Raw genomic sequence first — 26519 nt, forward strand, 5'->3', positions numbered from 1 at the left:
ATGTTACCTAAGGTAATCATTTTGTGTAGGTGTGACTCTAAACTCAACTCAAATGTCAGCTCTTAACGTTTAGCCGGCTTAATTTCTAAAATAGATTGGTTCGTCATTCAATTCGGGCAATACCATTTATTAAATGAAGGGATGTCCAATGAAAATGTACAGACTGCAGACTGATCTTGGACTGCCCTGGTCGCAAAGGCAGAATTACTTACCACCTGCGGGTTAAAGGTTATACTGTATTGTGGAAATAAAATAAAATTAGTTAAATGCAAATCTGTGTCAAAATATTTTTTAAAGCACTCGGATATAAGAAAAAACGTAGGCACCTATCTAAGGATAGGAAAATAAAATTAATGCTAACTTTTGTCTGAATCAGTATTGGTTTTGAAAAAAAAAACTCTTTCACGATTTCTGTGTTTGCCATTTGATTTAATATGAAAGTCGTGGAGATAAATACCTTAAATTGCATTATATTAAACTGGATAAGTTGTTTGCACTTAGGAAAAAATGGCCTCCCACCTTATATTTCGTTGCTTAAAACATAGTTTTGTTATGCATCAGACAAAATGAAAAATAAAACTGTTTAATACAGCCAGTGTGGGCAGCACCGTCATAATGACGAGTATTGGAAGTAACCATGCAACTCGACACCCGATGGACTCCCAGCGGACTGCTAGCTTACAACTTCTGCTTGCTGGGTTTATGTCATTCAACTGACTAGTGGTTAGAGTATTAAAATGAAATAGACTTGTGTTATAATGCTGGATTATACTCGGATATATATACTCGTTAGTTTACAGAAATCTTTTCTTTTAAAAATGAAGAGGAATTCAAGCGGCGTAGCTAACATTCGTGTTAGAATCTAAAACCAAATTAAAGTTCTTTAGAGTTTTCGATATTTTCTTTCACTTAAATTATATTCCTTAGCGACAATGGACTTTATGGAATATATAGATGGAGAAAATTTTACATTAGACATTTATCAAAATGTTTCATACATGTATCCAACAGAAATGTTTGAATATATTGACTTTGCGGTAAGATTTTTCTTTTAGAATTACAAGTTTCTTTACTGTAGCTTAACCTTCACCCTGCTTAATTTCTACAATGGACTGGTCTATCATTCAATTTTGGCAGTTCCATTTATTGTTCGAAGGGGTGTTCACTGAGAATTTATATACTGAATAACGGATTTGTGACTGATCTTGGTCTGCACTAATCGCAAAGGCAGAATCATTTGCCACCAGTAGGCTAAAAGTTCAGATAAGAATATGTTAAGAAAACTGTTCTGCAAGAAATAGCAATTAAAATGATGACAATATTTTCTATTTCTCAGAACTTTATCTCAGTTATATATAACAGTTGCTATTTTCAACGGAATGCCCTTTTACAATTATGAAATTATTTAAGTAAATCCGATTAGTTTTAATTAATTCATGTTAGTTTCAAAGGGTTGGTGGGAGCTAAACAAAACTGATAGAAATTGGAGAAAATGTTTTCAAAAGATAAGTTTCTGAATATAATAATTCAAGTAACAACCACATGTAACACGTCTGTATATTTGCAACGTTTTCGTATGTATACATTTTCTCTGTAATCTTATGGAAGCGTTATCTCTATAGGCATATTCTGCATTGAATATCAATTAGTCTAAGAGTTCTTGTAAAATGGTTGTTTCTACCTGTATTAAGTATTGGCTTTGGCATAGTAATATTCTAAATTTGATATGCATGCATGTATGCGTGATGTACTTGTTGGCCGCTGAATTGTGCAGCATTGCTGAAATACTGTATTTTAATCTGTTTAAATGCTTGTTATTGTGTGGAGTAAAAATATTCTCGCAACACAATATATGTTCTTACATGAGACTGAACCCGTAATACTTAGTTTACTGTTGACTTTTAATAATTACTGTCTTGAAAGTGTTAATATGCATATTCCGATGTAGTGGAGCACATCTGTCTTCGACACGGCGTGTGAATGAACCCTTTAACCCTTAGCCTGCTGGCGGCAAGTGATTCTGCCTTTGCGATCAGTGCAGAACAAGATCAGCCTGCACATCCGTTCAGTCTGATCATGGTCTGCACTGTTCGTTACTCAGCTAATACATTTTCAGTAAACATCCCTTCAAATAATAAGTGTCCAAATTAAATGATGGAACTGTCCATTCTAGTAATATAGCAGGGTAAAAGTTAAGGTGATTATTCTGAATTTTGATCTTGGTAGAATAATTGATCTATTCAAAGCTTGAACGACGGAGCATTATCACTGAGTTGTGTGAAACATGTTAAAGGTATTTTTTTTTATTTTATTTATCTATCCTGGTCCACGATCCGAGATAAATGTTGTTGCTACGATAGTCAGTATATGACAATATGTTAAATCGCGAAAACATATGTAAAATTGTCTCATCAGTATTTTGACCATGCAATTCAAAATAAGTTTACAATGTTCGTAGTAGAAATAAGTTACAGTAAGAAATAAAAGTTGAAAATGACATTTCATATCAGTTTTAAGCCGTGTGTTTTAACAACCTGGCATTCATAGGTCAGGTGAGTAAAGTAATGAAAATGACGAAATCATTTCGTCAAAATATGAAATAATGTTGAAGCTTTTACACTAAAACATTTTTCCAAACACGAGTGATGTTGAATAAACGCATTGGCCACATCTTGCATCAAACTATATAGCCGACAGAGGCAAATTAAACTAATCATATTTGACAATATTTCTAAATTAGAAATTAAATTACAACTTGAAATTCCTAACTAAATTAAAATGATCTATGTGCTGTATAATTTGAGGAAACTGAAAATCTACATTAATACAGAAATCATTGTTTTAACATTCTTATTCACTTAAATTTGTAGGCTTTGTATTTAAGCACTTTCATGTTCATTTTAATTTATTTAAGGCCACAGACGCTGCATTGAAGCTTTAGTTTGTTGTAAGCTCTGTATTGAAGTACATTCTTATTCATTTAGATTTGTTCCTAGCTCTGTACTGAAACATATTCTTATTTATTAACATGTGCTATAGGCTCTGTATTAACGTGCATTCTTATTCTATGGAATTGGACGGACATACAATATTCTGTCTTTCATACATCTTACAAACGCTGTTTCCAAGTTCACCGGAAATTTCTAGAACTCTACTGTACGACACTGACAATCCAATATATGAAGTTTATCAACTAGACCATGTTTGCGTGTTCTGCATGAACAAGCATGCCAACATACATTGGCAAGGGACATTCGCGATCCTTTGCATCGTATATCCTCCTAGCATCATTGCAATTACTGCTTGTAATGAGCGAGGAATAGACTCTTCTTTACATCCTAAGTTAAGAAAACCATTGAAAACAAACCTCTTATGCTCTTTACGTATAATATTTGCTGCTTTAGCAAGGATGAAAGCTTCATTGTCAAAATCATGTTCAGAAGCTTGCTGAAGAGCATCATCTATATCTTCATTGTATACTAATAATGTTTCACGACCTTGCTTACATGTATGAGGTTGTAACTCTGGAATGTTTGCCAGTATTGTTTTTTTTTTCAGTTTTGTGGCATGAATATATGTTACTAGTTTTCCCTAACTGCTTAACTGTAGCTTTATAAAGCTTCAAAGATCTGAGAGTTTGAAAACAGGTAGAACATCTGAATCTGAATGTACATCTTCAATGTAATTAACTAATTCAGCCAGTGCTATAACATTAATTTGTTTTTCTTCCATAGTCTCTTTAGTTGTAACATCATTTTCCCTTCTAGCTCGATGGAATAGCTCTCTATAACATTTTATATGATATACTGCTTCTTGGGATATCATGCTCTAGAACTCAGTTTTTGCAAATGAACAGTATCTTGTAATTCAAGCGCATATTTCCTAACATTTCGGCCTATTTTCAATGTAGATACTTCGTGAAGATTTCCTTTGTTATCTCCACAGAAGAAACATTTATCTATTTCACTTCCTGGCAGCGGCTCCAGTACTTTTACGGGTCAATCTTGCTGGTGTTACGTTCAATGATGCATCCATACCATTTGTACGCTTTTCAGCCTTTTGCACTTTAAGATCCCGATTTCCTGCCTACAAACGTTATGCCATCTTGCATTGTTAACACAAAATGCTTCTGTAACGGCAGGACCATCTTAAAGTAACTGAACCAAACTATCTGGTAATGAAATATCGTTTGATTTAAAAGTTTTTTTATGTCATCTTCTAATGAATGATCTGCACATTTGTAGTTTTGCTGGTATGTATTTTTGTCTTGACGTTGCAGGACATTGTAATGGTTCTTCTGCTGATCGCTGACATATTATACATTTTCCCCAATCAATAGGTGATCTAGAACATGTTGCAGAACCTTCTTTGCTCTTGTTATGTTCAATGTTAATGATTTTAACAGGTTTTGACATTGTGTTTGTCTAGGTTTGTAGTACATTAGGATAAACACTGAAAATAAATATATATATATATATATATATATATATATATATATATATATATATATATATATATATATATATATGATATAATTTTGCTATGCCTTTTCCCAAAAAGTGATGAACATGTGTTGATAATGTATCAAATTCATGATCATCAAGCACTGCTTTTTTACACTCAGCTTAAAAATTATACAGTAAATACATTGCATATCAAACTATAGCACAAACATGACTTGTTCTATAGAAATTTTACTGTGTCATAGAACTATAACGTATTTATCTTTGTAATGTATCAGAACAACAAACTTAAAAAGATGAACATTTTATTTAATAAGCGTATTATTTATAAGAAATATAAGAATATGATAACATGATAAGTTGACAGGCCTCATTGATTTTTTTAAACATTCTCTAAGAAATGTTTAGCCTTCTTTAATGAAGTTAAACAGACCATGATGTCTGCTATACAAATGGCGTAACTGCAACAAAGGGAAGCAACTCAGTTATGTAATAATTTAGTTAATAATACTTATATCTATAAAATAAGTATAATTAAACAATATATGTATAAAGATGATAAAAAGACATACATTTAGTCACAAAAATAACTGACGATTGTCTTAGATCCTTGTTTTCCTTCCAATTTTCTATCAATTGCGGCCATTTTGAATAGTTCGACCACTTTCCAGTTTTAACTTTTAGACATCTTATTCTCACTTTCTACCAAGTTTCATGCTTTTCCCACAAACAGCACGATTTTTCACGATAATGCTGCACTATTACCTCATTTTTAAAAGAATAACAGTGTTACACTCACATTATGATCGAACCTTATAATCAATCAAAGTTATCGGTTCTGTCGGGATTTTCATAATAATTACGCGTGCATTATGCTTCCCTAGCTAATATGGATTTGCTCGACACCTGATAAATACAAAGCTAAAAATAATCAAATAGCGGGAAAGTGATTAATTAGATAGCAAATTGAAGATCTAAATGATGTGAACCATTTGAATAGAAATGCTGTAAACTTTTTGATGCATCTATTTCATGTGTTCTTAATTTAATACTTAAAACCTGTTACATTTAATGTGTGAAGTCTTTGATAAAGATTTGACGGTTCGGACTAATGAACGAATAAACTAAGTGGCTTAAAGGAGCTTATCTAAGTCATGCTAACTCTCAATCTCAAAGAAAATATTTTCCTTCACATCTAATTGTATTTATAAGCGTTTATTTCAATATGTAACAGTTTTTTCTTAAGCTTTTTTGTGCTAACAATGGTACGCGAAATAATTAACTTACTAAAGGAGGTCTTGATAATACAGTGATGATTTCATCCCTTTGTGCCAATTGTTTGCTGTCAGTGTTGTCTTTATTTCACTACTGAAATCATCCAAAATATAAAGTTATAGTAACAAAGAGTAAAGAAAATAAATGAAGGTTATTATAGTATTCTTCTCATTCAAAATTTTACAGAACTCTTCTTGCGAGATGGTCGAGATGATACTATATATACAAAAGTAATATGTTTTCGCGATGACGCTTAAGCAAAACAATAACTCATTTACATACAAATCTAACAAATACCAGATAACATGCAGAATTACCATACCAGACAACCACATGCCATTTTATATGATTGCATTATAGTATATAATGATGGCAAACTTGATTTAGACTTTTTAATGCAATTGCAATCAATACAGTCCATTTTCAGTGATGAAATATTGTGCAGATAGAATTGATCTGGGAAGCATTTTGATATTTGTACAATATTATTGTAATGCCAGTCTCTTCATCAATCTAGAAGGTAAACTACGTTTATTAATAATAATGAAATACTGTGCCGATAAATTGGTCGTAACTAAATCATTAATACAGGTTTCGATAATTGCTTAATATTAATGTTATATAAATCACTTTATTTTACCAGGTAAACATAGTTCGTTCAAAAAGGTACAAGGTGGAAATAAAAAAAAGACCGTGTAACAGAATATAGCACATATGTATGTAATCATAATTCAAATGCTTTTAAACAGACAAACATTTTGCATTGCTTAACTCACGAATATGAGAGAGTGGGACACACAGTTTATGTTTTTGAATCGTAAATGATATCTACTAAAATCAGATTGACTTTATTCCCTGACAATAAAATATTTTATTCAATTTACATGTTCTGATTTCCATTATGACCAGCATGGTCGCAAACGCACTTTGTTGGTTTTCTCATGGTGCGGATAATTTTTGTATTTTTACAGTTGTGGTATCAAAAAATAAAATGTTAAGGTATATTTGCCAGAAGCACAGAGCAACACAAATCCGCATTTAGCATATAAGTTAATGACACTTCAAAGGAGTATTTATGTGTACAGATAAGACCTTAATGACTTCGTGTAAAAGAGGGGGACATCAGTTATTTGCAAAAACAAAAATATTGCTAAAAAGACTACGTTATACCTATATAATACGAAACAAACATGTTTGTGTGTGAAAATGATAGTGTTTTATGTTAAAATAGTATGTACTTAACAAATAGATAGCTTGCCATGGTAAACAATAAAAACACTGCCGACGTTATTTGTTAAACGAATGACTGTTACTAGATGCTGTTTTATTGTGTACTATATTTTGAACTCGAAACAACGAATGTTAAATGTTATAATTTTTCTTTAAACAGAGAAGTTGAAAGTATTCCATATCGTACTGCATTAACGCAGGAAATTATCCAAATTGCCATGCTCCGTACTAAAATATATTGTTTATTATTTACTAAATTGTACATTAAAAGTAATTTTCTGGTATCTGTGAGACTACCTCTTTCTGAAATGTATTCATGTGACAGAAGCTGTTTCGAAAGGAAATTTTTTCCCGTTTTTGACGTACAAAAAGTAGAAAAGTAGGCACGCACTGTAAATTATATTGATTATCATCCTAGACAAAGATGTTAAGTTAATTATTTTAGAGTAAGAGGAAACTACATTACCGTACGGAATCGCTAATTTCTCTAAAGCTGTCTCTTCTATCATATTAAGATCTGAAGCCTGAAATTTTCAAAAACATTTCACGTCTCATCAGAGTCCCATATGTATTTGAAGGACGTTTTTATCAGGGTATTCAGATTACTTCAGAATCTATAAATTGAATATTCACGTCATTTTGACGCAAAGGTTTATTAAGAAATCCAAATGAACAGATATTAGCGCTCAACTTTGTGTTTCCAAATCAACAGCAATATACAGCAGCTGAAATGATACTTAAATTGCTATTTCTGAGCGGACACGTTAAGCAGATTGTCTGTAGCGGTATTTATGACTTTTCATATTTTATTTTTCTATCGAATAATGTGACGTCTTTCACGTATCTCAATACAGATTATCCTAATGTGTTCTTGGATGAATCCGAACATGTTTTAATGGTAATCATACGAACTGTTATCAAAGCAGTTGTAAGAAACAAATATCCCAAATTTCTTTTAAGCTTTGCTGTTAAGCAAGGTGAATTCTGCTTTCCAATTATTTTTAGATAGAAATGCTACCAAAATTTTATGCTGTTGCATATAGCCCTGCTATGTGTTATCAGCAATATATTGCAACTATATTTAAGAAAAGAATGCTTTCAAGGGCAAAAAATAGAGAACTGTTCGGATTCACATGTTTGCAACATTCCTTTCTTTTTTCTTGAACTTGTATGTTTAGAGCATCTTTACTTTAAAATTACACATTTATTTAGATTAATATGCCAATTGTTGTTACGGGTCCACAGTCTTATACGCGAAACTGTACAGATCTTTAAACAGTTTTACCATTTGCTTTGACCGTTACGAAATAAGTGGAAACATTGTGCATCTTTTAATGTAAATGCTAGAAGTGATGAGCTACAAAGAAACATACTATAGTTAAGAAATATATTTTTAGAATTTGCCGAAGGTCATTTACTGGGAATAGTTTGTGAAATTTGCCTTCTCATATTGAAACGATCGATTTTGGAGAACAATTTTTAAAGTCTTCGTTTTGATACTGAAATGGTTACTTCCTGAGAATAATTTGTAAACGTTGCCTTTATATATTTGATCAATCATATCATTTTTTTTTTTCAAGTTTTGAGTTATCATTTGTTATTGTTAAGTCTTACATTCAATGTAAAATGTCACGAAAATCACATTACTAAAATATAGATTTTGGAAGTTGACAAAACTTAAATAGAATTGAAAATAACAGTGCACACCTGGTCAAGGGCGATAATTGGATAGATTTTTATAGTTCATCAGAGGCATGTGTTTATTTCCATCTGCGTGGGTGATTCTGGTAGAATGAACAAAAACATACCTGACTCTCGATGTATTTATGCATGTTTTATTGTCATTTTGAATTTGAAATTAAAAACAAATCTCATTTAATCTGGGGAGTTTTGAAATAAATTTATATTAAAGTCAAAGAAAGCACGCAAAAACAATAATGAAACATAATTATTTTGCAATTGATTATAACCCAAAACTTGCAGTGAACGAAGCTGACACAATAACATTCCGCCTAATCTGCCCAAATAGTAAAAGTAGTACTTCTTTATTTTAATTAAATGTTATTTTTATGCGTTCATAAGGTTATAAACTACGTGGTGACTTCTTGCAAATAACAATCGCGCACCAATCCTCAAATTTTCATTTCGTTACAGTTGCCACAAAATTAAATAGACAAGTTTGTATTCCATGGGTATAGATTCAGGACCTTCTCGATATCTAAACAGAACAGCCATAAAAAGAACCGCCCACGTCCAATTGTAATTCGCCTTCAGGTAAAAATTGGTGCATTTTCATATAATAAATCCATTAAGAAATATCAAGCCATACAATGTATTGATTAAACTTTGATCTGAACCTTCAATAAAATTAATTTTAGCTATGGTTTAATGCTCTGTTGAAATTTTGGTGAATTTTCTGAACGACGCCATTTTCTCCGTATAACTGATATAACAACACCGATGTTGTTTAATAAACAGAAATAAACTTTATTTATGCAAAATGTTTAGTAAATGCAAGTATTAGGCTATAAACGTGTTCACGTCTTATGGAAATTCTGTCTGCATGCAACTATATTTCGTTGCAAAATATACTATGTCTATATGAAAGTTGTCGTTACAAAAATATAAGGAAACTTATACATTACGTTGCTTGCTTGTATTATTTCGTAAAGCAGTGAAAAAATGCGTGTATCTGAAAAAAAAAGACGTTCATGTAAATGTGTGGGTATATTTAAATTGGCGTTCACTTGCACAGATAAATTTAGCATTCAGGCTGCCATTATAAACACAAATAAATATGTAAAATCTATAACCTGTATCAACAGAATATAGAATGTATACTAAGTTGTAAGACCTATTTCTTACTTGTACGAAACACGTCTAGACAACAATGATATATTAGCATTATTAACTAGTTCAAAGCTTTTCAATCTACATGTTTTAAGTATGTATTGAGCGTAAATTTTCAATGTAAAATATAATACAAACAATCAAGTAAATAAGAAATTGTTTAAGAAGCATGGAACGTTACCATGATAAAACATACGGTTTTAAATGGTATTCAAAGTGCAACACCAACCGTAACCCCTAGCACAGACTTTAACTGAAGCGCGTGATGAAATTCTAATAGCATTACAAAAGTCAGGAAATAAGTTTTCAGACACGGATTATTTTACCGTTAGAAGTTAGCTTTCGCCTGCGAGTGATAAAATATGTTTGTAATATATGCAATTTTATCAAATTCTAATCATTTTAAAAGCAATTATAGCAGAAATTAGAACAAATATTTACGTCATGGGAATAATCACATAATTCAAAACGGCAATGAAAATCCTCGTAGACATTCCGTGTTTCCGTCTTTTATAACTCATTACCAGAGTACTTTATCACATAAGATGATCTACAAAACTGAATAAAAGTAAGTTGCGTGCTTTTCATAAACATGAACGCTGAAAAAAAAATTATTAAAAATACACCTACTCGTATTTATAAATGAGGGAGAAACCAATAATAGAAGGTTGTGACGTAAGGATATGAAAATGGACAAAATGTACGTTACGTTTACTATATGGTTTGATGGATAGAAATACTTTGATGTGATATAATTTAAATTTCTGAAATAATTTGCAGCATGCCTCGAGTAAGGGTACCTATTTTGAATAGTATAACGCTTTGTACATTATGGCTTGATATGCGGCAAGTCGAGGGTTCACTCCCTGGGCGGGTTATGCCTATGACATGAAAAATGGTACCGGTCGCTTCCTCGCCTGGCTATCAGCATAAAATATAAAAAGTGGAAAAGCACTTGTCAACCCAGAGTTAGCATAATGTAACTTGATGGGGAGTTGGCATAATGTAACTTGATGTCACGTGCCTATATCGTGATATTCTAGTGAGACAGCAATATTAAATTGGGCATTTTGCTCACTGCTACAAGTAGACACCGTCGTTTGAATGGCCGAACAAATGATGAAAAAGACGCTAACCTCGAATCCCGAAGAGATCATAGTCTCATTTATCCCTGTTTAATAAAATAGAAAAAGTGGAAAGGCTATTTAAAGATTCTTTGGAAGCAAACAATGCATCCCAGCAAAATGGTAGCAGACTCTGTTTAACTGAGTCTGTTTAAGAAAGGTTGTTAAATGTGCACAACCCTCATATCCCCTTGATCTCGGCTTTAGTGTTGTTCGTTTATACATGTACATTGAGTGAACTTAATGAGTAATACTGATTCCAAGTACGGGGAGTCGCAGTTCGCAGTCTAGTATATTAAAATAAATATCTATGTCAAAATCAAATTAAAGTCTCGCATACACAAACCTATAAAATAAAATTCATTAAAGAAAATCAATACAATTTATGTTGCCTAAGAGAGTAGTTTACGGATACCATTCGTTTTTATTATGAAATGAATTCTTTTGAATTTGATTATGTAAACAGTGTCATTTTTCCGGAATAGCTTTTTCCTTAATTGTACGTGCACCTAACGACCCTGATAAGTTAAAATTAGATAGTGTTGTGTTTGTTTGTTTCTGGGTTTAACGCCGTTTATGCAGAAAAATCTACATGTTCAGCCAAAGCAAGGGCAGTCAGGGACAAAGACTTAAACCATTAAATACTTCAGAGAAAATGTAAACCTTAACGTTTTTACACAGTCATTATATGTTTATAAGTCAATTAGGAGTTGAAATATTTGCTTTCGATCTATTTTGCTATATCCCATAAACCTAATTGTTTTGTGATGTGAAGTATGACGCTGATAAGACAACCATTTCCATTGTAAATCTTGTGGAGCATACGTTATACATCAATACTATCACAGCTTACAACTGCTAATTGATCGAGTTATGCTATGCGACATTAGTGGCCTTATTCTGACAGGTTACATGAAAAAGTTCCGATGTTTTTGCAGGATATGGAAGTTTGCAGGAATTGTATGAAAATGTCTGAAAGCTAATCGTTTCGGCGACAAATTTCTTAAGGTAGCAGACCTGAAATTGCTATCAGTAATGTCTGATCAATTTTCTTTTCACCGCATCTGTTTCCTGCATTCTAAAGTTGTTATAGAAGATATTGCTCGTAAGAGCTACAATAATGTACAGCCAAATAACACCGAAACGACAGACAAGAATACTTAATCGCACTGAAATTGCCGATTGTCAATACTGATCCATTACTTTTAATAAATAGTAAATATATATTTTACTTATCTGAATGAAATATGACAACGTTCAAGATATAAGTTACTGCGAAACTGAACCAGGAGAATATATGAAACTAGGACTGAAATGTAAACATGTGTACATGGCATTTTGGTGATGTTCTTAATAAAGATAATCTGATTTGCATCAAATATCTCAGTGTATACGTTTTTTTAGTTATTTTGAGGAAGTGACAGATAAAGAGTTTATATGTTGTGACATAATAGAAATGTTTCCAGAATTGAAGAATTCATATGTTGAGACATAAAAGACAGGGTTTCAAGAATTGATATATTAAACTGTCGGAAAAGGCAAGATGTACATATAAGCAGTATATCACTTAAATCTATTAACACGTAATGTAATTAGAAGACATGACGGGATGAAACACGTTCTGTAAATGTGCTCTCTTGTGAAAGGAGGAGCTTTCATGGCCATTTTGTAATATGATTCATTAAAGAATGTTCACGGTGCTAAGAAAGTGTATATACATTAATGCACTGTGTAAGGAAATTTTGCATTATTTTGCCAGGTAATAGTTACGACATTTTCAACATACTTCCAAGATCAGTAAAAATAACCACTATTTGAAACAGTTTTATTGCTTCTAAGACTTGGGAATACATTGAAGAAAATAAACACTATTTGTTGTTCGTTTATTTTTATTTTCTGAACAGTTTTTAAAGCGGCATGCCTCCAGATCGTTCAATAACAAAAAAAAAAATATTTTTTTAGATATCTGCTATATTTCTTAAGAAGGCTTTAAAACTTAATTCCATGTACTGACAAACTTTATGTTACGGAAACACATAAGAATTTGCTGTTTTTACTGCTTTTTACGATGAAAATCAAAAAGCGTTTGTGACGCTTTTACTCCAGGTAAACTTTCTCGATTATAAATATCTATATTTTAAAGTCATTATTCACTACTTCAGCTATAGCGCTATTGGTTACGACGATGAGAAAATGTTTTTATTGCCGCGGCGGCCCGAGGTTCGATTCCCGACGCGGTCATCTTTTTTTCTTGATTTGGAATTTTTAAAATATTTTAGAAACAAAAAATCATATTCTAATGTTCATAATATGACCAAACTTCAATTTGAAAGAAAGATTACTTTTTCAGCCAAATCTGGAGGCATGCTGCTTTAAAGCTCGCACACTGTTTTTAAATGCTATAATTAGGTTCTTTATGAAATAAACAATGTTCTGATAGTTGACACACATATATTATAAAAATAAACTACTAAACTTAGTTCTTAAAATAGCTTCAAACCACAAGAAAACACGAAGAAAAATAGAGGTCACATATCCTCTAAGAGAGATTTTTTGTCCGATATCTGTACAGGAGACTGACAGCTAAAATATGGGTATGAACATATTATATTATGCCGTATGCTTTTTGTTTCATTTTTAAAGAACTTATACAAACAATCCTCGTGAAAAGTCAAGTATGGATTGACAATGAAATAAAACAGGAACTGGCTCACATAATTCATGAAAATACCACTTGAGATTTTCTTTCTTTCGTTATTATGGAAGTACTGCTTGTTTACATATTGAGTTATTTGATACCTACACTAGATCCAACACCGCAACTATAAAATGTCACAAAAAACAACAATAAACTATGATGTGCAAGTTAAAACTTTCATTCATTTCACAGGAAATTAAAGGAAACAAAACGCTTCGTCGCATATGTTCTCAATAATTAACATACTGTTTAATATTTCATTTAAATTTGTACCATTATAATAGGACCCGTGCTCACAATCATCCCAAACTCATTTTCGATTAATGAACATGGCTTTTCTATAAATAATAAACTCAAACACTCACCCATCTGTATCATTTATCCCAGTGGGAAATTTCAATCACTTTTACAAAAATTTATTTTCAGACGTAATAAGCACCAGACCTCATAAACTTCATGCGTACATTTGAATACCTCAAGCCTCTATCATTGTATACCGTTTTGTGCGTGCGTGCGTGTGAGTCTATTTGCAAATATCTGGGACAGAGGACTTTGGTAGCAGAACAATGTCTGACAGTTCCTCGTTCCCAGGCTGTCACTTTACCTCATTTTAGCAATAAGTCTGTGTTTAGACCCTGTGTCTTGTTCACGAGGCCATTCAAATTTGTGGTTTCTTCTCAAAACGCTAGATAATCAGAGCAAAGAAGAAAAGGTCAGAATATATGAGAAATGGTTAAAAAAAAGAAAGATTATCTAGTCGGTAGCCAGACTAATTAGCAACCTATCGTAGAATGCCGTAGTCACCTACGGAGAATATATAATCACACGCAAATTTGCCGATATGCGTTATGGGTCCATTACCTTTTCAACAAATTACCGGTATATAGATTTGATATTTTTAAATGTCATGCCAGTCAAAGCTCAAGCAAAAGTGCTATGATCCCTACTAGCAAATTAAAGTACATATACAATTTTGGAGTGTGTAAACTGTGTTAAGGAATTATGCTTTTAATCTTTTTTTTTTTTAAATACAGTATTTTTAAATGTAAATAAAATATTTGTCAGAATGTACATACCAATATTATGACGGAATCAGATAGAATTACTGTAAAGCTATTCATGATATTAATAATAGCTGATTAATGCCAAATTGGGGTAACAAATTCAAATTGGCTTAAGAAGCGACAACGTTTAACATCTAAGGATGTTCGGGCTTCTATGCTACATGAAACACATGAAAAATGATTAATTGTATTGAAAATCAGCTTTTTAGATAAGTGGTTGTGACGCTACAACTTGAGAAGTAAATACTTGTAGGTCAGCCAAGTGGATCATGTTTGTTTAATTTTCAGCACTTGAAGTACAATATTTCGTTGCTTTTCTGCTACGAAACATTTTATCAATACATTATCTATCAAATGGAACACCAGACTGAATATCGCTTATATAGTGTGTAAATGTTTATACACAACAGATAAAACATCTTGATAACAAATGTAATACTTGTCAAGAATTATAAAAACCTTCCTTATCGCTACAAGAACGTTTCGGTTGAAAGTTGTTGGTTGAAAATTGTTGCTATTTGTTAAGGAGGATAAAACTTCAATCAGTCAGATCAAGTGCAGGCGCCAAAATAATAATGTTCCAAGTCGTTTGTAATACAGTTATATAGAAAAGCACCATTTTGAACTAAGTCGGGTTGGCGGGATGCGGGGAACGTTTTACTTATTATATGATTTAATTATAAGAGCCATATTTTAATAATTGAAACGAAGAGGTAAAAACGCCTGCCGAATGATTTCACAAGGGCGTAGCCCTATTGAGTTTTACAGCTGTATAATCGAAACAAACTGTTATTAAGATAATTATATTGATATATAGTAATGCAGTGTAATATTTCGATTCTATTCTCTCCATTATGTAAACAAGTACAAGAAATATGGAAGCACAATTTTATGGCACATGTATGGCGCCTAACATAGTTGGTCGATTTGACCTCAGTTTGTAATAGTATTATAACAGTGTTGAAATACGGGAAGAAATACTTCCCGCGGAATAGCTTAAACATCGAGTGAATAATTTTTCACACAATATTCAATACAGTGTTCGAGAATTAAGAGTGACACCGGTCTGTTTTTTTTTTTTTTTTTTTTTGTTTTTTTATTTTTTGTTTGTTTGTTTGTTTTTTTTTTTTCATTTTGATTCTGAAACGTCTTTTATATAATAAAGTACATCAAATGCCAAAACATAATTTCTTTGGTGTGAATAAGTCAAGTCAGATCTATGTCTCTATAAACATTAGACATAGAAAACGCTTGCTAAACGCTGACTAAATGTTAAACATACTTGTCACACAATAAAAACAATAAACAAATAAAACAGTAATCGACTCTTGAGCCATATGCCAAAATAAAACACGTAATGGGGTTTATGGTTTTGATTCCTGTTTCTAGAAACGGATGTTTACTTTTTGGCAAGATGTCTTCAATAACACATGCATTAACTCAATAAATGTATCATGGGTGATATTTAAACATAATTTAACATATTGACTTCCTGTGATTTATATCTAAATAAAACACAGCTAGACCTTGCACTCGAAACACGAACTCTGCTTGAGAGCAATTTAGTTAGAATGGTTTGGCATAGATTTATCTCAAATAATAAACAAGTCAAATGGTTTATCGCGGCCAGAATTTGTACAAACCGGACAGAAGTTGCGAAATTTGATATTTGTGCAGGAAAGAAGCGTTTACCATAATGTCCAGTACTGGACAGGTATAGTGACCATGCATAGAAACAGCCAATTTTCTCAGAGGGGGTCCGATCCCCCCCCCCCCCCCCTGGAAATTTTGAAATTTAGCATTTCATTTTTTGCATTCTGGGACAGAGTTTTATGGACTAACCTGTTAAATTTGGGAAAATGATAAAATCAAGCTTTCTTGAAGGTAAAATTCTTAGTTTCTTTTAGATAAATAATATGAATTTTGTCGGCGTCGTATGTAGCAGCAGCCGCATATACTTTACATGCAGTCCTAATGTTGCCTTTTTCGAAAAACATTTTCTTTCCTTCTTGTCTTCTTTCCTTTTTTAAAGATTTTCCAAAGGGGGTCCAGACCCCCGGTTTCTCCTCCCCCTCCCCTCTCTGGATCCTCGCATGGTGACATATCATGCTTTCTGTTTATGCAGGTAAACTTGTGTTTGGTTAAATTGGTAGACAATGAAAGCAGTAACAGTTTTATTAAAAAAAAACAAACAATGAGACAAACATTTCCAACATTTTTGGACGGTTCAAATATCCCATGTTAAACATACGATAAAGCCCGAAACGCGTGAAAATGTTCCGAATGTAAATCGGGTGAAGTAGGTATAGAGTTAGTTTATGCGTCTAGATTGATTAAACTGGGCGAGTCTACTTACTTATTACTTGAGGATGGAAAAAAAAACGTGTTTTTTAAATGTTGCTCTTAAACAAGGGTGGCGGGTGAACTACTAAAAGTACAACAACAGTTAATTCACAACAAATCGTACGGTATGTTTTATAATCAGTAGAAGCTAGTCGTATTTACGCTTATGAGACCTGTTTCACCCATAAGTAAAGAATTCACAGGTCCATCATGAAATATTTTCCCCAACGCGCATATACTTTACCTATTCAATATGATCGCGGCCTCATCGGCGATCAATAACAGACAGGTTTAGATAAAGAAAGCAATAAATATCATTCTTAATAAAATATTACAAAAGGATCAGCTTCTCAACTTTTGTAACTACATGTGTTCGCTGATATAATAAAAATGAAATCTGTAAGTAGACTCTGTGGAAGCAGAAACCTTAATGCAAAACAACATGTTGATATGAGCCGCACCATGGGAAAACCAACATAGTGGCTTTGCGACCAGCATGGATCCAGACCAGCCTGCGCATCCGCACAGTCTGGTCAGGATCCATGCTGTTCGTTTCCAAAGCCTAATGCAATTAGAGAAACCGTTAGCGAACAGCATGGATCCTGACCAGACTGCGCAGATGCGCAGGCTGGTCTGGATCCATGCTGGTCGCAAAGACACTATGTTGATTTTCTCGTGGTGCGGCTCATATATTCCTTACATGTACACTTCCTGACAACAGCATTGAAACGGACGTTATGATCCCCAATAACAATACGGAGTTCCGTCCATTCTATACAAACTCGAAACAACAATAGCTGATCGTGAAACTAGAATGGTTATAAGCGGAGGTACGTGCGAAGCTACTATGGTTCGATCGTGGCGTCGCAGTTTGCCGTCACAGATTCGCACTTTTCCAACGCACTAACACACACCACGCTTCATATTTAATTAGGTTGTGGATTTTGTTTTAGATTTAGTCCATTGTGACGTAAATAAAGGGAAAGAATCAGCAGTCAAACAATTCAGCAGTCAAATGATAAAGAATCAGTAGTCAAACGAAAAGAATCAGCAGTCAAACTATAATCAGCAGTCAAACTGTAATTAGCAGTCAAATCACTCAATAGTCAAACTATAACGACTCACTAGTCAAACAATAAAAAAATCTAGAGTCAAACTATTAAGCCGTAATATTTAAAAATAACCAATTCATTAAAACAATCTGATATATGAGGGAAAACTGTGGCATGTCAAACGTTGCTAAATTATATATGTATGTTATTATTATTGTATGTTTGTTATCTTGTCATTCATATTCTAAAAGTCATTATTGTTATTCTATATTTTGTTATTCTTATTGTATCTTTGATATTGTTATTCAATGTCGTGTCATTCATATTCTAAGTCTTACCATTGTTATTGTATATGTCGTTATTCTTATTGTATGTTCGATATTCTTATGGTAAAATTCATTATTGTTATTCTATATTTCGTTATTCTTATTGTATCTTTGATATTGTTATTCAGTGTCGTGTCATTCGTATTCTAAGTAACCATTTCTATTGTACATGTCGTTATTCTTATTGTATGTTCGATATTCTTATGGTAAAAGTCATCATTGCTGTTCAATATCTGACGTCATTCTTATTCTGTGTTATGTGATTGTATAATTTGTATAGCGTCGCTGTGCTATTTATATCGCGTGTGTTATTTATATCGCGGGAAATCCCACATACAATAAGAATATCAAGCTTACAACAACAATAACGTCTTTTACAATAAGAATATCGAACATACAATAACAATAACGACATATAGAATAACAATGGTAACACTTAGAATATGAATGACACGACATTGAATAACAATAACAAACATACAATAATAATATCATACATATATAATTTAGCAACGTTTGACATGCCATAGAAACCAATGCATATTGGAGTTCATGAGAATCATAAAAATTAAAAAATCATGTTTTTTAACTTCAGCCGTTTGATCAAGCTGCTGCTGTTGTTTCATTCGTCCTGTTTGCCGCAATAATCTCCCTAAATGGACTGGTCATTTATGTTCTGCTGTTCAAGAAACAGAAGAAAAGTCGTTTGTTCTACTTTGTACTCCAGCTCGCCATAGCGGGTAAGTAATTTAACGATGGCTTTCAAATATTATTATCGAAGAGGCTGGCGATCATATTTTATAATGGTAACGATATGTTATATGGAGAATATGTTTCTGCCGATTGTTATAAAGGGACCACTACCTTAACCAAAGAAAACTATAATTTCTGTAATAAATGTTTTGCTATTTATCTCAAAAATTGAGCATAGAAATTAGATATTATTTACTTGATACAAGATATATTTTTATGAAGTCTTCTTTTAAGCATAAATATAATACGAAATTATTTGTTCAAGAAAATGCGGAAATAAAGCTACACGTGCATCGATGTTAGGCTGTGATAATGTGTAATTTCATTTGTTTGAAACTGCAGATTTCCTCGTTGGTGTATTTTGTGTGCTTGGTGATGGTATAACGAGTGCCATGTACGGAGAGTATCACGGAGGAGATTTTGTATGTAGGATGTGGAGATTTAGTAAAACCATGACCATTATCGCCTCCAACAATATCCTCATTGGTATGAGTGTAGACAGATTTCTGGCAATAAAATATCCCTTAAATGTCGTGCGATTAGGTATGTGTTTTTTTTTCTTATTTGAGCCGCGCCATGAGAAAACCAACATAGTGGGTTTGCGACCAGCATGGATCCTGACCAGACTGCGCTTCCAAAGCCTATTGCAATTATAGAAACTGTTAGCGAACAGCATGGATCCTGACCAGACTGCGCGGATGAGCAGGCTGGTCGGATCCATGCTGGTCGCAAACCCACTATGTTGGTTTTCTCATGGCGCGGCTCATTTTACTCTGCCAGTTTTAAGATAAAATAAAAACGATAACAAAAATGTGTTATACAAGTAACTCGTTCAACCATTAGCATTCAACATCTAGTCTTGAACGTTAAAAAACAAAACAAGCCCATATGAAGTACATTAGCCTAATTGATAACATTAGCCCGTATGAATTACATTAGCAAGAATACTCATAAATATTCTAGATATATAGTGTTGTCTTTATCATAAATTCAGGACATGATCCCTTGTATGTGTGGGCTTAACAGGATAGCAAAGGGTTACAGTATACGCTTACTGAATGACTTGCTTGTCAACAGTTAAAACTATTGCCCGAGATCTAAAGGATCAATAATGTTGTCTACTGACTGGCAAGTCATTCTGTCAGTGTTTTACTTACATGACCTCAGACACAGATTTTCAAATATTTGATTTATTAACCAAGTAAACACGTGCTGAATATAAACAGGATAAACAGCACACACTATGGACTGGTAATTCATATAAAGATGCATAATACGCTGGAGATTTCAACGTTTAAGAACGAGAACTTTTATTAATATGTAGAAAGAAGCGCCGCTCTGTGAAAATCATCGTAAGGGCTTGCGTATGGATCCAGATCAGTCTGCACATCCATTGTTTGTCAATCAGTCACATACAACTGCTGAAATTGAAAAAGAACAGCATGCATGTGCGGATAAACGAACAATATGGATTCACTATTCTAAATTCTTGCTGGTCGGAAAGCCCTTAGAGCAGCACTCAAATGAATATCAATTGCTTGTTTCCATGTCAGATCACTTGAAACTAAAAGTGATTATCATTTGTTTATTGCATACTGAAAATAGAGTCGTATCAATATCTAGAAAGTAGAGAGTATCTTGATATTGAAGTTTTTTTGTTGTTTTTTTTAAATAAAGATGCTAAGCTTACAATTTTGCTGATGTTGCGTTCTACGTTTCCAAATTCTCTTGTTACAGATTTGATTGCTTGAACTTTCAGGAATGTGTAGGTTTCTAGACAAGGCTATGGTATTTGGAGCTTGGTTTATAAGTTTAGTTGTTGCAAGTTTCTATATTCCGTACAGTAAAGGGGTAAATGCTAACGCGTCGGCAACCAACCCGATGGATCAAATTGGCGAATGTAAAATCGAGTTTCCAGAGCACTGGTGGAAGGTAATAACGTTTAACGTAATATAATAAATAATATATGTTTGTTTCAACGTCGTATTGAAATATCTGTAATTTAATTATTGGACACCATATGCAATATTTTACGTCTTGAAGCCACGAGTAAAATGTATTTTTTTTGTGTGTGTGTTTAGGACGGAAAATTATTTTGATCTAACATGTTTAAAAATAAATTTGTTTATATCTGATATATTTATTAGTATTTTAACAGTTATACATGCGCAGTAATGTCATATACCGGTAGTTCTATGAAATTTCAAAATTTATTTTACTTTTTGATATGAAAGGTTTCTGTTTTTTACTGCAGTATGTATTAATAAGAATATCCTATTATTTACACTCAGTTCCAAAAGAAAGTGTGCACTTAGTTTTCTGTTATTTTTTTCCGGTTATTTTCGTGAAAACTTATAATGTTTGGTACCAAAATTTAAATCAGTTCGTAAACAAATTGGTGTGCATTTTAGATTTTGAGTTATACCTGAGAGTTAGTGTATGAAAAAATGAAACAAAAACGTCGGGGAATTTTTTGAAATATTTAAATTTGAAAAGTGCACACTTTCTTTTGGAACTGAGTATATAATTTGTGTCATTCTATATATTTTAGCGTTGTAATATTTGATAATTTCACTTATAATAACAATTATTATGTTTTGCTTACTGTTTTATTTCAATACTCACATCTGTGAACTATAAAGACGAATTTTAAATGATAGATAAAATATATTAATTTCAGCGACCCATTAATATATAACAGAAATTATTTAGCTAACATTGTACGAGCTAGGCTGCACTTATGAAATAAAATAGTTTTAGTTCAGTAAATGTATCTGAATACATTTTAAAGGTGTTTTTCTTACTTATATTGGTACTGAGATATTTGTTTGAATATCTAAGGCAAGTCGTTCACACATTTCAGGTGATTTTTTTTTCTTTCAAATCCATAAAAGTGGGTACTGTGAAAGTGATTAGTCGTACAAACTGACTGATCTATTATATTTACAAGGTTTCTTTAACAAGAACCAAAACTATTGTACAGAAGGAAGTAAACCGTTGTAACGCTTTTGAAATAATGAAGAAAATCATTCATTTTCCTTTTTACTAATATCTTACATTTTTTGTCAGTCACTTTGTCATTTCTTTATGTAATATACATATTCTATGCGAAACTTGGTGAACATGAAAATGTTGAAGAATTTCACCTCAACTGTGTGCAGGTAGCTTTAACTGAAAATATGAATTCTACACTGAAGTATATTGATTTCCTTCCATGACGTTAGTATTTAAAAGTTTATGCGAATGAATATAGAAGTGAATTTATAATATTGATTATTCACAGCCGTACGTGTTGACGGTAGCAATGATTGTATACATATTACCTACCATTGGTATAACTGTATGTTATGTTGGTATATGTGTCATCGTCTGGATGAAATGGCGTTCAAGACTAAAGTTGTCGGAGATTAGCACCAACGCTAGCAGTGGTAAAAATTCTCATATTAATTCTGTTTACATTAAGTGTGGACAGGGTAGTCTTCGCGTTGCTTTTGTTTCACGATACAATATTCGCAAGTCTTGTCTGGTTCCTTAGTCAATTAGATTTTTTTTCTCTCTTTCCGTAATTTTTTTTAAACCTTATATCTGACAATTCTATCTTGGATTACATTTTTTCTACAGTCCGAACAAGGATCCGCCATTTAGTATAATCTAACATTAATTTCACACCAATGGGAGGACCGATTTCAAATGCTGGTAAAACTTGTGGTCCAACACTTTTCTGTTATCACACTATTGCAGAGTTACTGTACTGAATATATCTAGTATATATTGATGTACTGTAGTCTAATAATATGTCTTGATATACTGTTGGTTCGTCGTTTATCTGTATATTAATGTTTTAATGTACATTTACTATTATGACTTGTGTAATAATTACAATAAAACATGATTAATCTAGATCTAGTTTAGATATTTTTGCGTCGCTTTCCTTTCACGATACAATGATCAGAAGACTAGTTCCCTTGTCGATTTGGCATTTCTTTCACGATATAATAATTAAAATCTGGTGTCAATTAGGAATTGTTATCGTTGCTTTTGTTTCGCGATAAAATGATCAGAAGTTTGGTTCCCTTGTAAAACTAGGTATTCTTCGCGTCTCTTTTTTTCACATTTGAAACATGATAAGAAAAGGTGATTTATTACCGTCATACAGTTCAATATATAATATGAATAGTGTACATTTTCTTTAACTAATTGAGGTTCTTCCATAATAACTATAGCAACATGCAATAAGTGTCCCTTTTTATATTTAATCATAGTTAAACTTCAAGGAGACAAATCATTGAATAAAGGACTGCTCCCAAAGGCGAAGGTGAAGAGCATAAAAATGACCTTGGTGGTATGTCTAGGTATGTATTCTTCTCTCACCGGGTGTATTGCAATGAAATATGCCAGTTGGTTGTATGTCTAGGCATGTATTCTTCCCTCACAGGGTGTATTGCAAAAAAATATGCCAGTTAAAATGGCATTGGTTGTATGTCTAGATACGTATTTTTTTCACTAGGTGTATTGTAATGAAACGTCTGTTAAGAATGACCTTGGTTGTATGTCTAGGCATGTAACACAAGGTGTAGTGTAATGAAATTTTATGTCATTTAAATGTAAATGCTCAAGTAGAACAATTAAAATGAATGCTAAGAAATATTTTGTTTCCAGAGCCTGCTATTCAGCCATCATCATTTTCCGAATCCATTTTAGATAAATATTTTACATCTGAAATAATTTGAACAGTTTACAGTCTTAATTCTGCGTATAGCTTACTAGTATCATAACAGAAGTTCATCCTCACAATCTTACGACTATGAAAAATGACTATTTCACTTGTAAAGCAATGATATAAACATCTGAATGTATTTTTTTTTAAATTTTACAGCGTTTTTTATCTCCTGGACGCCTTATTTTGTGACCATACTGATGAGTTCTAACGACCCAAATTCGGTTGATCCGAGATATTTCGTGATCCTGGGATCCTTATATCCTCTCAACAGTGCCTGCAACCCTTTGATATTCATCCTTTTTAACCACAAGCTTTTCTCGTGTCGACAAAAAGATCAACAATCTGGGCAATCTTATGAAGGTATAAGCAGCACACAAGTGACGACCACGTGACTAGCGACGTTGCTCTTGGCAGTGACAAAAATGTTGCACATGCGCAAAACAAATTCAAATGATTCCAGAAACAAAAAGGAATACACACAGCAATAACGTCATAAACAGAGTCATGTGATAGATAAAAAACTGTAAACGCGCAAGTGCAGTGGTCGGAGCTTTTTCAAATTACCTTTCGGCGGTCTTTAGTGGAGTTTATTTAACATGTGTACAAGACAATATATACTTGCGACGGCTTTCTAAGCACGTCCTGGAGCAGCACTGGTATGTTGTCTGGGCTTATTGAATACTATGACAAAAATTCATTTACATTTTTAGGATACATAATGAGTAACATTAAAGTAAATAGTTCGAAACCAATCTATTGTGGTTTCTACATAAATGTACATCGAACATCATTTTCTCATACAGCGTTTCGACGGTTTTGAATAAAAAAAGAATATTACTCATTGAGAAGTGAGACAATTTATATATTGTCACGAGCGCGTGAAATTTTCTTACGTCAAGGTATGATATATTCTCTATTCACTCAGAACCTACAAATAATTTTACTGTATGCTTATTTACACCGAAGTACGCATTTTACAACAAATTTCAATCTCACTGCGGGAAACAGATGCGCGAAAACGAATCTTATTGCGTATGTCGTTTAGCTTTAAAAAGACGCACATGACATAAGGATCCAAATTTATTCAATTCATTTTTATTATTTGCAAATAACATGAAATAATTGTCGTTAAAGATTTTTTAATTAATCGAAATAGATTCTATAAAGAGCAAAGCATAACAATTTTCGAAAAGTTAGAAATTCACGTAGTGAGTGATATACATGGAGTAATATGATTATATCTCATAAACACAGCATTTCATCAATTAGCATAAAATAAAATATTTCATTACAATTTGCCTCTCTTCCTACTTCACGTTGGCATAGCTATATACGGCATTTTACATCAGTTTATATTATTTTTTTATACATTCAAAATAGGTGACGGCTTTCTTCGAATGGTGAAGTTCCTTTAGGACTTTTTTACCTTGCGTTTTGACCTCACGTGCCATCCAAATTGACACCGGTGTGTGGATCTCAGTACTGTCAGTTTAGATCGCATGACATGAATTGTTGAAACATATGAGCTCATTTAGAAACTTTTTTCATTCTTTTATATGAATGGTTAAACACAATACTCCCTACTCCGTCTCATATTTTCGCGGATACAGATAGGAATTTTGTACATGTATCTATATGGTATTGTTATGTGATTAACGGTACAATGCAAACATTTTGAAACTCACGTGAAGGTCTCCAAGAAAATAAGATTTTAAAAGTGGTCAGTTTTAAGTTGAACACCTCCCATATACTCATAGTGCACAATCTATAAATATTGTTATACAGTATGTTCTTATTAATATTATATGCCGTGATTTATGGCAACAGATTCAACTTACGAAATGCAGAAAACGTATACAGTTTTGTTAATGGCTGGTATTAGTTTAATGTGTAGAAAACCTGAATGTGACTGCTATTATAATAGAAATAAAAATCCTGAGTGATAAATAGAACAATAAAAATGAGAAGATTAAAAAAACAAATGGGAATCTAATATGTATTTTACGAAGTCATTTAGGATATTCGAATCAGGATAGATTTGTAAATGTCGATCACGTGTGTTCTATGCCGGACTAAATTTTCTGTAAGTCATCTAAGAAAGCATGTTTGAAAAACACTTCTGTATTATAGATATGATTTAAAAGAAACGCGATTGTGTTGTGGCAACATATTTTCATATATCAAATATTGTACTGAATGGTTAATTGTAATAAATAATTGAGAAAACTCAACAACCATGTTGGACATAAATTTTCAACGATGTTAAATTTTGGGTTTAACTTTGTTACATTTTTGGTTTCTTGGTATCTTGGAATTCATTGAATATATTCTACAATAGTATTACGCTTGTGGCGAGAGAGGTGTTACGAATTGCTTCTTTTAGATTGCTCGGTTGCATTCTATGCTTCCTAGGACTTTATAAACTGCAACATCATCCGTCTTGAAGGGTCTTTTGGCGGCCACAAAATACAACACCGTACTTGAAGACGGCATTATATGTTTATACATATCAGAAAGCTAATTAAGGTTCAATTCAAGCATGCAGACTGTCATTAGTATTCATTTGTGTACTTATCATATGCTTTTATTGTTTAAGTTCTGCATAAAATATAAACAAAGAA

The 26519-nt window shown here is 32.6% G+C and overlaps 1 protein-coding gene across 1 annotated transcript; it reads left to right on the forward strand.

Annotated features, from left to right (window-relative positions):
* The first annotated feature begins 709 nt into the window (after nt 1-709).
* On the forward strand, nt 710-26519 carry LOC123536210 (neuropeptide S receptor-like). Its single transcript, XM_045319183.2, has 7 exons — nt 710-1037; nt 19021-19165; nt 19521-19721; nt 20938-21110; nt 22462-22606; nt 23441-23530; nt 24055-26519. The coding sequence occupies exons 1-7, from the start codon at nt 933-935 to the stop codon at nt 24288-24290; spliced, it is 1095 nt and encodes a 364-aa protein (XP_045175118.1). The 5' UTR covers nt 710-932; the 3' UTR covers nt 24291-26519.

Source organism: Mercenaria mercenaria, chromosome 17 (assembly GCF_021730395.1).
Source record: "Mercenaria mercenaria strain notata chromosome 17, MADL_Memer_1, whole genome shotgun sequence".
In the NCBI taxonomy this organism is placed as follows: domain Eukaryota; kingdom Metazoa; phylum Mollusca; class Bivalvia; order Venerida; family Veneridae; genus Mercenaria; species Mercenaria mercenaria.